Source organism: Astatotilapia calliptera, unplaced genomic scaffold (assembly GCF_900246225.1).
Source record: "Astatotilapia calliptera unplaced genomic scaffold, fAstCal1.2 U_scaffold_15, whole genome shotgun sequence".
NCBI classification, from domain to species: domain Eukaryota; kingdom Metazoa; phylum Chordata; class Actinopteri; order Cichliformes; family Cichlidae; genus Astatotilapia; species Astatotilapia calliptera.
The window spans coordinates 309367-324798 of NW_020535674.1; the positions used below are offsets into that span (position 1 = coordinate 309367).

At 43.4% G+C, this 15432-nt stretch overlaps 1 protein-coding gene and 2 non-coding genes across 3 annotated transcripts in view; 2 read left to right on the top strand and 1 right to left on the bottom strand.

The window, feature by feature from the left end:
- The window catches only part of LOC113017558 (uncharacterized), a 29181-nt gene extending 22667 nt beyond the window's left edge, over positions 1-6514 (top strand). Inside the window, exon 3 of the mRNA XM_026160708.1 lies at positions 4674-6514. Coding sequence (XP_026016493.1) covers positions 4674-6460 — 1787 coding nt within the window. The 3' untranslated portion in view covers positions 6461-6514. The remainder of the gene's footprint in view (positions 1-4673) is intronic.
- A 1572-nt stretch (positions 6515-8086) lies between these two features.
- On the bottom strand, positions 8087-8205 carry LOC113017575 (5S ribosomal RNA). The gene has a single exon (XR_003271510.1). It is a non-coding gene; the product is annotated as a 5S ribosomal RNA (ribosomal RNA).
- Positions 8206-8559: 354 nt separating this feature from the next.
- On the top strand, positions 8560-8678 carry LOC113017573 (5S ribosomal RNA). Its single transcript, XR_003271509.1, has one exon. It is a non-coding gene; the product is annotated as a 5S ribosomal RNA (ribosomal RNA).
- Positions 8679-15432: the final 6754 nt, after the last annotated feature.

Below are 15432 nucleotides of genomic sequence, written 5' to 3' on the forward strand. Positions count from 1 at the left end.
AAAATCAAAACTGCAGTTTTTTTAAAACCCTGCAACAAGGCAAATAGCTGCACAACACCGTGGTTTCCAAGTGTGACAAAAAGCCACAGATACATCATCGCTGCGACGTCTTCCTTTGTTGTGGCATTCGTGTTGCTCATAAATGACAACATGGACATCGGGCCGCTTTGCTGTAATGACCCCACGCACATTAGGTGGTACTTGATTGTAATGGAAAATGAGTCACAGCAAGCTGATCTGAGTATGTACTAATGGAGAAGTGCTATAAGATCACGGAGTGGTCTAGTCAGTCTCCAGACATCAGTACTGTAGAAAATCTGTGGAGGGAGCTGAAGTTTCAACTTTCCAAGTGGCAGTCAAGAAACTTACAGGATTTAGAGAGTTTCTGTAAGGAGCAGAGGGTTAATGTTTGTGTGTCCTCACTGTAAAGACTGCAGGTTACTGGAGCGTGTCGTGTCATGTTTCCTGTTGCTCTGAGGTGCATCCAACAAATACACAAATCATTTACCACTAATAATAACACCTCCCCCACTTAAGTGTGTTCAACAGGAAGCTAAAGACTGGTGCTGTTAAAGTGTTCAAAAAACAGCAGGAGCTCGGTGTGAGGCCACAGTGGGCCAAAAAACACAAGATGACCTCCAGCAAGGACAAAATGTATCTGGACGTCTCTGTGAGCATCTGTCTCACTGTGTAAGTGTAGCACAGTGTCTGTGTGTGCATGGCTGGGCAAGAGAAACAGCACAACTGAAAGCCAGCACTCAGACGAGGACCCGGTGCATCGTCTGTCTCATCTCAGCCAGTTTACTTACAAACTCTTTAAGTTTGAATTTTAAAGCCAACAATGTGCACAGGGCAGTGATATTTCAAATGAAGGTAAACTATTCCAATCTCTGCAGCCCCAATTGTGTATCACACACACACTAAGTTCTCCTCCTGCCTTCAGCCCAACCGTTGAGCGCGATGACAAATAGAGCCGCAGAATTTTGCTGCTGTGTAATTAAATTGAGACGTGGGGTCAAAATTCCCACCTAGATTGAGTGAGATGAAATAGAAATCGGCTCTCCTCTAACTGACTTTATAGAAATAATTACATCAGCTGCATTTATAACTGTTATTAAATAACAGCAGCACACGAGAACTAAAGTGTAATCCCAGCACATTTCGCTTCGCTTGCACTGATTCTTTAGAGATGACGACCGTGGTGGGTAATTAAGGGCAAACAATATACAAGTGGCGTGAAAAATGGAGGCTGCATTACCTTTCCAAAGCTTCCTTTCCCGATGGCCCGCAGTATCTGGAAGTGGTCAAAGTTTACTGTGGAGAAAATGAGAAGCAGTTAGTGAGAACGTGTCAGTTTGAGCTGAGCTATAAAACAGGGAACATGACATGTACAGCACTGTGCAAAAGTCTTGAGCCATCCCTCATTTGCTTCCAGGGATCCGGACTTCCCTGTAATCTTTAAAGTGGTATTAAGGAATAGCTCTCCAGGCTTTTTAAAGTGTTTCTGATTTTTAATCCAGGGCTTGTATTTGACCACTTTTTGTTAAGACCCTTCACACTAATCTTGAACATCACAAACAGACACCTAAGTCACGGAAAGGACCAGAAAACTTAACAAAGAACCAATTTTAAATTGTATCTGTACACATTTACTTGCAGCCTATTGCAAAAAAACAAAAGCCCACATCATTTGTTCTCACTTCTTTAGTTGAAGAATGCAGTTAATAACACCGTTAACACAGACTGACCTGGCAAAACACGAAAAAATAAGGGGGTGGTTCAAGACTTTTGCTCGGTACTGTATGAGAAATGGAAATGTGCACTTCACAATGTATCGCTGCACTTCGGCAGTACTGTGAAGATTAAATGTTTTTTCCTTCCCGATGCATGTGAAAGGTTAAGACTTACATCTCCAAATGTACTGGAACTGATTTGAACCAGAGGACTCAGCCACACTGTTACTATGTACTGCATAAACACGTTTACCGATGAAGGTAAATCAGACGCTGTCCTGACTGTGTGGCTAAATTTTGTGCTGAAAGCATCAAATCAATTGAATATGATTAACTTGCTATGAGAGGTTTTTACTCCAAGTGTGACTTTTTCTGGCTTCATACACCTTTCAGGGTCAAATTCAAGCACTTTGTGAGCACGTTTAATGTCCATTTTCAACATTTTCCAGCACATTACCATAAAAAGGATGCATATTTCACTTCGCATCACCTGAGTAAGACCACGTGAAAGGCCAAATTAATAATAAGTCCTCTCATCAGATATTGATGCTTCTTTCTTATGTGACACAAAAAACAGGAGGAGACAGATCTTTGCTTGTGTTGTTTTTTAAGTTCATTCATTCAAAACTAACTGTAAGACGCTTAACTACATTGCAGTCTGTGTTATTGTTGTAGACCTAATTATCACCTTTAAAGTGTTTGTGCTAATAACATCATGTAGAGTAAGACAGGCATAGAGAACAGCACTGACTGGGAGAGGCTTTGAACAGATGACATACTCAGATCAATTCAACACTTTAGACTTTAAAAATGCACAAGCGTCTTTCAAAAACCCATTTATTTAATCTATCATCATTGATATTATTATGTACAGTTATAATGTACTGTTCATCTCCCTTAAATAAACAGGCAGCCTTAAAGTGTGAAATAGTCACTTGTCTACTGTCTCAGTGGCTGATAGTGCCCCACAGGCCTCAATGTCATGTCAGCTCGAAGCCATTATGTTTCAATTGTTTAATGATAAACAGATTTTGAATGAAAGCGAGGAAACTTCGGGTAGCACAAAAAAGTGCCTATTCTTTCTTCCCATATGGTTCAGTCATATTACCGTCATTTCCCCCTAAGCTGTTCCCAAAGACACCAGGTTAATACTTGAAAAGGCTGCAGCGATACACAAAAATATCATCAATATTCTGTTTACTTGGTGACAACGTCGCTTTTAGCCTTCAATCAGAAAGCCTGACGTTGGCTAGTTAAGCATCGGGCTAACGTTTAACGCTTTCACTTGAGGGAAGTAACTCGTATTACTGCTACTGCTGTGTAATCTTGGTTCAATTCACAGCATATTCTACAAGTTACCCTGCAATAACTAACTGTTAGAATAGCGCCACCGTATTGTATCGCACTGAGTGCACTTCAATCCTTTATCCCGCGAGTTTGCTAGCTAGCAAAATAATAATACCAATTTGAAACAAATAACATGTGTAACGTACACACTCGAGAAAATTATTTACTAGTACTTACGCAAACTCCCCCGTTGTGAAAACGTACAAATCCTTCTTGTATTTTTCGTTTTCCAGCAAACACTCATTAAAACGGCCTCCAGGCACATTAGCGCACTCACCCCCGACTGATCAGGGAGGGGGTGAGGGGTCACACACTGAAACAGACTAACGTGCAGAGGTACAGCCCAGGCAGAGAAATGTTGCTTTTAGACTTTGCGACTCGTTTTATTTCTCTATCTGATAAGAAAACTATTCAATCAGATAGTTATTTGTGGTGAATGAAATACGGTTACAGTTTCAAGAAGTTTTAAGCACCAAATCCGAAATCCAAGCACTGCAATATTAAAATCCAATTCAATTTCTTGTTTGCTCCGAAATCTACGACATGACTATATACAGAAAAGCTTGACATGGTATGCAAAAAAAACCCCGAAGACAATACAAATACAAATACATGAACAAAAAATGTTTTAACTGTCAGTTATGTCATTTTAAAATTTTCCAAAACTAACATTTTCTTTGATTGACTGATATTAAATTGATTAGGGTCAAGTTTAGTGTGAACAATATTACACAAGCAAGCACGTGTGCGCATGCGCACATATTAGAATCCTTCGATCGCTTCTCATATGTGCGCATGCGCACATATTAGAATCGCTTCGATCGCTTGTGACGCGGTAACTTTGCTTTGATCCTTTCTGACGTCATAACTTTGCTTTGATCCCAAAACCCATAAATAGGAGCGCTCACCTGTTACTTTATGCTTAACGGACGTTGACCTGCAGCAACTGAAACCCTTTTGAGAAGTTTTGAGAGCAATTTACGAGAGAAACCAAAACAAGTTCAGTTTTGTTTCTCACCAATCCACAGCGCAAACATTACACCATGTCAGCCAACCCATCCTTCGGCTCAGATGAGCTTGGAATATCTAAAGGGACCATTTTGGGAGATCACCACATGGTGGAGGCTTTCCTTGGAGAAGGAAGCTTTGGTGTTGTAACGAAATGTCGCGATACAAAAAACAACAAAACGGTTGCTATTAAAGTCAACAAGAGCGACCCTGAAATTCTGCTCCAGGCAAAACTGGAAATTTTCATCCTGGAGCAGCTACGACGCTTGGATCCAGACAGGTGCAACATTGTCGAATGGAACGGCTATTTCCTCGATGGAGAGCGCATTTGCTTGAATTTCGAACTCCTCGACCAAAGCCTGTCAGACTACATAGGGGACCGGAATAACCAAGGTCTCCCAATGAGAGAAATCAGGCCAATTTTGAATCAGCTCGCAAATGCTCTGTTCCACCTGGGTTCTGTGGGAATAGTGCATGCTGACCTCAAACCTGTCAACATCATGGTTGTGAACCGCAGTGAGTCTCAAGTCAGAGTCAAACTTATAGACTTTGGCATCGCATGTAACACCTCTGCAGTGATTCCTGGTGACCGTGTGGGGACAATTGGTTATTGTGCACCTGAGGTTATGCTTGGCATTCCATACGACAAAGCAATCGACATGTGGTCTCTGGGGCTGGTAGCTGTGGAGCTTGCTACAGGGGTGCCTCTCTATCCTGGGGAAGACGATTATGACGTTTTGAAATTCATAATTGAAACTCAGGGTCAGCTACCAGATCATCTTCTAGAGTCTGGCTTGTACACTGACAGCTATTTCATCGAGGATAACCACAACGAACAGCGCTGGACATTTAAGACCCCAGAACAATTTCAATACGAGACAGATTATCGATCCAAGGAAACTCGATCGATAAAACTTAAGTGTCTCGATGACCTCGAACAACTGCTGGAAGTTAGGCGAGGACCGGAAAATGGCCAATCATTATTTGTAAGGCTAATCAAAGAAATGTTGGCCTTGGATGCAAATCAGCGCATAACACCCTCGGAGGTTCTGAAGCATCCCTTTTTCGACCCTGGCCTCTCAAGGAGAACCCCCTGCACGGACATGAATAGTACAGGGGGAGAACTCCTTGTGCTCTCTCAGCAGCCTTCAAGCTGGAAAAGTCATGGATCGCAAAAATTCAGCTGCAGTTTCCAAAACTCAGTTGAATTTCCTCAAAAAAGAGACATCAACACCTCAGCCAACCCATCTGCCTCTGAAGATGATCTTCAAATAACGAAAGGGACCATTTTAGGAGATCACCACGTGGTAGAGGCCTTCCTTGGAGAAGGAGGCTTTGGTTTGGTAACCAGATGTCGCGATACAAAAAACAACAAAACGGTTGCTATTAAAGTCAACAAGAGCGACCCTGAAATTCTGCTCCAGGCAAAACTGGAAATTTTCATCCTGGAGCAGCTACGACGCTTGGATCCAGACAGGTGCAACATTGTCGAATGGAACGGCTATTTCCTCGATGGAGAGCGCATTTGCTTGAATTTCGAACTCCTCGACCAAAGCCTGTGGGACTACATTGGGGACCGGAATAACCAAGGTCTCCCAATGAGAGAAATCAGGCCAATTTTGCATCAGCTCGCAAATGCTCTGTTCCACCTGGGTTCTGTGGGAATAGTGCATGCTGACCTCAAACCTGTCAACATCATGGTTGTGAACCGCAGTGAGTCTCCCGTCAAAGTCAAACTCATAGACTTTGGCCTCGCATGTCCTGCTTCTGCAGTGATTCCTGGTGACCGTGTGGGGACAATTGGTTATTGTGCACCTGAGGTTATGCTTGGCATTCCATACAACAAAGCAATCGACATGTGGTCTCTGGGGCTGGTAGCTGTGGAGCTTGCTACAGGGGTGCCTCTCTATCCTGGGGAAGACGATTATGATGTTTTGAAATTCATAATTGAAACCCAGGGTCAGCTACCAGATCATCTTCTAGAGTCTGGCTTGTACACTGACAGCTATTTCATCGAGGATAACCACAACGAACAGCGCTGGACATTTAAGACCCAAGAACAATTTCAATACGAGACAGATTATCGATCCAAGGAAACTCGATATATAAAACTTAAGCGTCTCGATGACCTCGAACAACTGCTGAAGGTTAGGCGAGGACCGGAAAATGGCCAATCATTATTTGTAAGGGTAATCAAAGAAATGTTGGCCTTGGATGCAAATCAGCGCATAACACCCTTGGAGGTTCTGAAGCATCCCTTTTTCGACCCTGGCCTCTCAAGGAGAACCCCCTGCACGGACATGAATAGTACAGGGGGAGAACTCCTTGTGCTCTCTCAGCAGCAATCATCGTTTGGGTGGCCAGAATTCTAGGGGAGCTAGAAATCCTTGTGGAAAAAAAGCCCAAAACAATAACATCAACAAAAACAACCAATGAATGTGGTCTTAAACTTGGGCACAATTTGGCTTGAAATCCATCAACTAATCTCTCAATATTCAAAGCGGAGCAGCAGACAACTTACCATCACATCAGTCCTTCAATCAGGCCTACAACAAACGTCTTCCGACTCTCACCCCAACCGGTCGCAGCAGATGGCCGCCCCGACCTGAGCCTGGTTCTGCCGGAGGTTTCTTCCTGTAAAAAGAGAGTTTTTCCTTCCCACTGTCGCCAAAGTGCTTGCTCATAGGGGGTCATATGATTGTTGGGTTCTCTGTAGGGTCTACCTTACAATAATACATACAGCCTTGAAGTGAGTGGTGATGTGATTTGCTGCTGAATGAATTGGGAACTAATTGGAAATCTGGATATTAATTAAATAAACCTGCTTTGAGCATCAATTAATTGTTGTTTGAAATTCTTTATAAATATATAAATATAGTGCCACTCTTCTACTGTTTAAATTGCAACTGTTTAAAACTGACTAATTTATTCATACACTTGAGCATAAACACACGCACAGTAAATGGCCTGTATTTGTACAGCGCTTTACTTAGTCCCCAAGGACCCCAAAGAGCTTTACACTACATTCAGTCATTCACACATTCACACACACATTCACACACTGGTAATGGCAAGCTACATTGTAGCCACAGCTGCCCTGGGGCGCACTGACAGAACATTGCAGAACCTTCAGCACCTCGTATGAAAAATATTTGACTGTGTGTATGCTTTTAGCACTGTTTGGATTTGAGAAAATCTAAAATAAATCGAAATTTGCTTTTAGAAGTTGTTTTATAAAGTTCAGTGGTATATTATGCATACAATAGGACATCTATTTAGATTTACATCTTACACAGAAAAAAACTGCACATTACTGAAACTTAGTATACTGGACTTTGTTGTTGTCCCACACAGGTTCAATTTCGAGTGGTAGATGGCTCAGTGCTCAGTCAACCAAGATTTTATGATAGTGGGCACAATGAGATAGATAAGCTGCTTGTAAACAGTACTTTTATGCTCTCTTTTTCCATTTGGATAAGAAAGAAAGAACCAGGAAACAAAGGCAAACAAATAATCTGTGCCTTTATCCCAGATTCACATTATAGGAACAGCTGCTCAATGACCACTGTAGTCTTTGCTTACTGCACTTTTATCTAGATCTATGCAAAGTGATCCACTACACCTACTTTTACAGTTAAATCATTTTATGAGCACTGATGCCATTTTAATCTGAGTTTCTACTCAAATACAATCAGTAAAGAAAAACACAGTCTGTGACGTTTGTTTTGAAGGAAAAGGTATTCCCTGCAAATGTTTATCTGTGTGAGACTATTCAGAAAACAGTCATTTTGTTTTATAGGTGAGACACTTGGCCTCTTTTTTCCTTGTTCTACGTTTGTCTTTTGTCCGATTACTCTGGAACACAAGATGGAAAACTGATATTCTCATGTTAAAAATATAGAAAAAGGATTTTATCACCCATAAATGTTAACTTCTCATGCCTCTAAGCACAAGCAGGAGCAGAAGTGCCCTCTGCAGTTTGTGTGTGGAAGTGCAAAAGCTTACAGCACCTGGTATTCCCAGGCAGTCTCCCATCCAAGTACTGACCAGGCCCGACCCAGCTTGGCTTCCGAGATCAGACGAGATCGGGCGTGTTCAGGGTGGTACGGCCGTAAGCGATGGAAGAGCTGTGAAAAAGACCTTTTATTGGTGGCAAATGTTACACAGTTTGATATATATTATTGTGCTAAACTTCATATGTTACAGCGACAACATGCAAACCTTCGTTATTAACTGCAGCTTCAAATTGAGCTCCAAAAATGCTTTTCCCGCAGTAACATCACGATAAGAAGACATGTTCGTTGATTACAGCACAGTGTTAAAGTGACAGAGAAAACAGTGTGTTGGGTCGATTTGGAAGTCCAACATTTTTGTCGTTTGGACATTTTAACTTAAATATAGAAAACAAAAACGTAAGCGTGTATGTGTCATTACAGCATGTATAAAAACGCCGTTTCTGAGCTGCCCTTTCACTTACGGCCACACCACCCTGAACACGCCCGATCTCGTCTGATCTCGGAAGCTAAGCAGGGTCGGGCCTGGTCAGTACTTGGATGGGAGACCGCCTGGGAATACCAGGTGTTGTAAGCTTTTGCACTTCCACACACAAACTGCAGAGGGCGCCGCTGCTCACTCAGTGGAGGCATCTTGAGGAAAAGCTTCATGACAACGCTCCTGATTGCATTTCGCTTTTGTGCAAAACAAAACAAAAAAACGACAAGAACGAAATATTTTGGAAATACACGAAGTTATTTATTCTGTAAATGTAGAGAATGTCTACGGCTAGTCTGTCTGGGCTCAGTAGTGAGGAACTTGTTAACCTTGTAGCGTGCAGCGGGCACAGTGTCAACCTGACACTCTTGTGCAACGAGTTTTAACTCTTATTGGCTGCCGACTGCGGCCCCGAAGAATACTGAATAAATGCGCATCAGTGTGCTACCCTGAGCAGGGAACACGATATCATGGAGTTTCTAACATGGAGCAAGGTGAAGGTGACGCGACTATGCAGGACCGCCCCTGCTTAGCTTCAGAGATCAGATGAGAACAGGCTGGTATGGCCGTAAGTGAGAGGCTTCCTTGACAACGGGGTTCATGTAGATACTGTAACCCATTTATTGGGATTTAAAAAACAATTTAGAGTGAAGGATATTGATTAGTTTCTACTTTTAGTTTTAATAGCTGCACATGACAGCACAGTTATAATGCAGACTTAATGCTGCAATATTCACGTCATAAACAATTGTGAGTGTTTGCACAAAAACATCTACAGGTGCTCTGTGCATGTACAGTGATATTGATGTAACGCTTGAAGGATTTGACATTACTACATGAGTGGAAGAGCTCTTTGCGCGAGACTCACTAACCATCCTATTCGAAAATGAGCTTAAAGAGTGCCTCAGATCCGTTTCAATATTTAAACTGTCATTTGTGTGTTGAAGTGCAAAAGCTCACGGCACCTGGTATTCGCAGGCAGTCTCCCATCCAAGTACTGACCAGGCCCGACCCGGCTTGGCTTCCGAGATCAGACGAGATCGGGCGTGCTCAGGGTGTTGAGTATTGAGTTGTATTTTTGTTATTGACCAAATACTTATTTTCCACCCTAATTTACGAATAAATTCTTTACAAATCCTACCATGTGAATTCATGGATTTTTTTTTCACATTCTGTCTCTCACAGTTGAAGTGTACCTCTGGTGCAAATTACTGACCTCTGTCATCATTTTAAGTGGGGGAACTTGCACAATCGGTGGCTGACTAAATACTTTTTTGCCCCACTGTATCTGGAATAACCCTGAATTATTACAAAACAATAACATGATTAATTTCCCATAATGGAGTTGTAAAGGAATTAAATACTTAGAACATATATTAGAGGGAACAGAATTTATCCCATTTGACAGACTAGTTGCACAATATGGGATCAACAAGAAAAGATTTTTAGACTATCAACAAATTAAATCCATAATAAAAAAGAAATTTAACCTTAGTCAAGTTGAATTACAAACACCACCAAGTGCGGCACATTTCCTTATTCTTAAATCCCCCAAATTCTTATCTAAAATATACAGAACACTTTCTAAATTAGATGAATCAATATCCCTTCCTATTGCAAAGTGGGAAGCAGATTTATCAGTCAGCTTAGACCAAAACTTCTGGTCTGAGGTATGCTTAAAAACCTTTAAATTGATTAAAAATCCCAGTCTGCAATTAATACAATACAAAATACTACATAGAGTGCACTATACAGGTCATCGGATGTTCAAGATGGGCTTTACATCTTCCAACAACTGCTCACACTGTCAAGGCAATACACCAGACAATTACATCCACGCTCTTTGGTTCTGTCCACCAGTGCAGAAGTTTTGGTGCGAGGTATGTGAAGACTTATCAAAGTGTCTGAAATGTAACATTCCAACTTCCCCCTTAGTGTGTTTGTTGGGCAGCTTAGATAATGTGGATGGGCCTGGGCCCCCTTTCCCTGGCGGGTCGAGGAGTATGTGGGTGCCTACTGGGGTCAGCGGGGGAGCTGGCCCCAGGGAGGGGTCACCTGCCCCTCCCTTCCTTCCCTCCCCATCTCCAGCTACCTCCCTCTTCCCGCTCCACCACAACCACCCACACATGCAGGGCCTTGGAGTAGGGGTATGTCACCAGGGTGCAGAGGAGGCTACCCCCCCTCTGTCCCCTTCTGGCTGCCTCTGCCTCAATTTTATCCCACAACTTAGACATTCACATTACTCACACCCTCATTGCACATACATATAGGATCTTGGGGGTGGGCACGATACACGGAGTCCAAGTTACCATCAGGGTGTACACCTCACCCCTGGCATCGTTGCCCACCTCTCAATTTTAAATACACGTAGACATTGAGGGCTAGCAGGAGGGACCATGCGCTTACCTGCTGCTCTCTGGCAGGTAGCTCCATGCCCTCCTGGGTTTTAATTACACCTTAGAACACACATGCATCAACACTACAATGAGCGGGTGGAGGGAGGTTTGGAGTCTTCTCTCACCCCCATCCTCTGCGGCCTGCTGGAGCGGGGGGGCTAGGAGGAGTTGGCCGTCCGGCTGCGGTCTGGGGTGTGGGGCCTCCCTGCTGCTGCGGAGTCGGGGCGGTCTGCCTCTCCCCACCGCAGGGAAAAGGGTAACACTACCTGGGTCTGGGTGCAGTTCCCCCCTCCAGGGGCAAGGGTACCTAGACCCAGTTCGTAGAGTACGCTTGGGGAGTGTGATCGTGTATACAGCGTCTCTTTATGTCTGTCTCCACGTCGGTTGAGTGTGGAGTAAGTGCATATGAGAGCATGAGGGGGGGAATGGATGTTTGTGTCTGTGTGTGCCTGTATGTCTGTGTCTATATGTCAGGTTGGGTATCAGACGCCACCTCTCTGGGGACATCTCAGGCCCTCCAAGGTTTGGAGGCCTATCTCCCCCCACCACCACTTCCCCTGCCGGTGGCGGACTCCCTCAGGTGTCGGTGCGTTGGTGGTTCTTTGTGCCTGGGGGTGGGCGTCCGGGTACACACCGGCTCACTCCTCGGCGGCCGCTTGTCGGGGCCTGGAGCCTGGGGCACTTCGGAGGTGGGGTGCCCCCGGCCTCTCGGCCTGGGGCTTGGTCACTCAGGCACAGCTGGCTGCTGGCGGAGCTCACGGGTGCGTCACTGCAACTCCCCCTGGCTTCTGCTCTGCGGCTGCTGAATGAGCCCTCATCTGGGACTCTCCTCAGCTCTTACTGGGACAGTGGCGCGGCTGCCCCTCTGTGGGTCTTCCTTGGTGTCTTGTGTTCTGGGGGCCTCTGGATGTCTCGAGTTTTGATCTCCTTCATACCTGCTTCATGCCCTGGAGGACGGGGCTGTGCCCCCCCCCCCCACACACACACACACACACTCCCTAGCAGATCGTTACATGGAGAAACCTTTGGAATACAAGCATGCTGATCCACGCAGGTATGCACACAGGTGTACACACGGGTATTCACAGACGCGGACTACAGCTTTCTTGGCTGCTGCCTCAAAGCACATTGTGCGCTGTCTATCTTGCGTGCTGCACAATATCGTTTATTATTTAGTAACTATTGATATCTACTGCTAGCTAGTTTATTGTGATGGTGCTGGTTTTTCTTATTATGTTGCTCTTTGTTGTTTGCTTTCTCTTCTGTTTTTTTTTTCTCCATACAGGTGACCCAGGAGTTTTGGGTTTTTTTTCTCTCTTCCCCCCCTTCTCACCGTCTCTTCTCCCCTTTGGTTTTCTTTCTCTCCCTCTCTTTCTTTCATTCTTTCTCCCTGTCCTATCCCACAGTCATGTCTGTCCCGTTTGTAGCAACTGAAAATAAAATAAATTCATAATTATAATAAAGGTCAATCAAATGGACCAATATGGCAAGGCCATGATGACCCACTTGGTAAAATAAATCCGCTTGGCATCTTTCTTGGCCTTAAGACAACAATTCTGATGGCTATAGATCCAAACGGGACACACAAAAGAAAAAAGAATCTTTTATTCTGGATAAAACAGGGAGCCAATAAATGTTCTGTTTCTAGTCCCTGTCAGGACTCTCGCTGCAGCATGTTGCTCAGAGCAGTCTGGAATTGATTTTTGACTAAATAATTAAAACTAATAATAATATATTACTATATTATATTACTAACAAATCCAGGACACCCCTGTTGATCCAGCAGCTCTTAATGAAGTTTGAAATAAGAATCGTGGTGAGTTCATTAGAAACATTTCACTTTTCTTTTTTAAATCAGTCATTACTGGAATCATCTGAAGTGCAAAAACAGTGGGATTATATATGAGAAGGACGGACTCAAAGACTGTCGTGTATCACATATGTATTACATCGATGTCCAAAATCAATGCATCATTAATGAAACTGAAACAAAAGTACTGAATTTCATGTGGAAGACCAAACCTCAGCATTCAGGAAAGTCTTATACAGGAGCAAAGATAATGGACGTTACCCGGAGTTTTCCACTGTGAAACCAGGAATAACAGCTTAAAAATGTTGTTGGATTTCTGTGATCTAAATCATTGTCAGCCTGGCAGGCAAATAGCGTGGACACCAAAGTTTGTGAACGTGAAAACCTGAGAACAAAGACATGTAGGATTTTAAATCGGTACTGTTAAGGTTCAAAATACTGGGGATGGAGACAAGAGAAAAATCACAATAACAACACTGGTCCGGTCGGGTTGAGTCAAACGATGATGATCACACGCGTGGGAGATGGACACTGATGCAGACAGCCTCAGATCTCAAAATGGTGGAGCATTGCTCAAACTCTTATAGCCTCTGGTGCCTCCACCTTATCATAAAAGCCTAAACATTCACATGCTTTTCTCTCACACGGCGCCTAAGCTACGACCTTGGCTCCCCGTTTATCTGCTCCTGCTGAGATGGGGCAGAAAACTCCAGCATGTTCTCTTCTAATCAGACAAATAAGGCGATGACTTTCTGCAGCAGTATTATGCATCATAAAACAATATCATTCATCCACAATAAATCAGCAGCCTAATGTAATGCAAATCAGTTTAACTAATGCAATAGTTATCACCTTCTTCTAATTCAGGAGAATAATGCAAACTAAAACTACATAATAATTCACAATCTTTAGTTAGGGGTATAACATGGCATAAAATAATATTATAATCTAACAGTACCATAGGTGTGTCTACTGGGAGGCTGAGGCTTGGCGCTGGTGGCTGCCAGTACTAAGTATTATTATACAACTGTGCCAACCCTTATTCAGTTGATCTTATCTTCTTTCCTTGTGTTTCAGTTAGTTTTTACTCAAACTGGGTGTAGAAGGAATCCCTGCAAAGGTTTCTTTTTCTTCTGTGTTATGTTTTATGTATTTCTCAGCTCTTTGCTTCCTTTTTTCTACTTTAAACTTGTTTGTATGCTGTTGTGTAAATGTTCACACTTATCATAAAGTTTAAAAAAGTAGTAGGCGTGGTGATGAGCAGGAACAGGAGTAAAACTCCAGTAAGTGTACCAGTACTGTACCAGTGTGTAGCATTAAAGTCAAACTACAGTGGTTGTAGTATCAGTAGAGTAGTGTTAGTACTAGAGGTGGGAGGAGTAGAAGCAGGTGGAGGCACTGGCTTTAGGTTAGTACTGCCTTTCTCTGGTTCTCCTTTACAACTCATCTCCTTCTCATTTGCTGACAATGTGCAGAGCCATCATCCTTCAGAGCACACCGACTGATGACCCATCAGCACTGAGCAGCCTGTACATCCTGACAGGACACGAAAGCAGCTACTGAGAGAGGACACGGGGCTCATTCGACGGTGTTACCAAAGAAAAGCACAGCCTGTCTGTAACTGTGGGGTGGAAACGATGCTCTGTTTCACTGAGGCTGTGCCAGGAAACGGTTCAATGCTGGGAATGACAAATGTTAGGAAGGTATCCTGCTGACTGTCCAGCCTTCACCTGTACACAAGACACCTGTCAAGGTCCTCGCTGGGGTTATAGTTGATAAAGCTTTCTAGCTTTTCTTGTCTATTCAGCTTACCTGCTTAAATCAGACCTTTCTGTTAAAGCTAATGCAGACTCCACTGATCCGCCCGCTCAGTGTGGACGGGAGAATAACCTGAACATGGCCTCTGGGACATCATCGTACTGATGTTATGAAGCGCTCAGTCAGGTTTTCTTCTTGATCAGACTGAGGGGCAGACTGAGTGTGTTTTGGTGCCTCAACATTCAGTCATATTCTGTAAAGCCATTTTCTGTCTGCATGCTGCACATAACCTCTTTGGACCAGAGTGCTGTGACACCTACACCTTACACCTGCAGGAGCTGCTCGGCCATAGAAAGCTGCTCTGTGAAGTGCACGGCTTTTTTGCCAGTGTTGATTTTATGGGTTTAATGTAATAACTAATTTTTCACATCATCGTCTGAGTCGTAATCCCAACGAGGAAACCTGGAATGTAAAACTTGATGGACGCTCCAGCTGAAGAGTGAAGTGTCAGACTTTTAATGGATCTTTCAAGCATTAGCGTACTTACAATGGCAGAAACAGTGCCACGTCTAAAGCATAGGAGCCATCTTCATCTCATGCTTCCCATTTCATGCAAGTTTCTTCTCATCCTCAGATGGACAGAATTTGGTTTGCTGACTTCATTCAGTCACACCATACTAGAGCATAAAAAGTGGAAATAAACTGGTCAGTAAGAAAGTGTGATGCTTGAAAGTATAGCGTAAGGACAGCAGCAGCACTGCATTTACAGCTGATATGATGACTTCAGCATCTTTAAAGAACTGTGAAGGAATTATCAGTGCTAACACAACCTTAAGCACGTGATGTGACCGTATACACTGCTTACACTTTCAGTATCCTTACTTAAAGA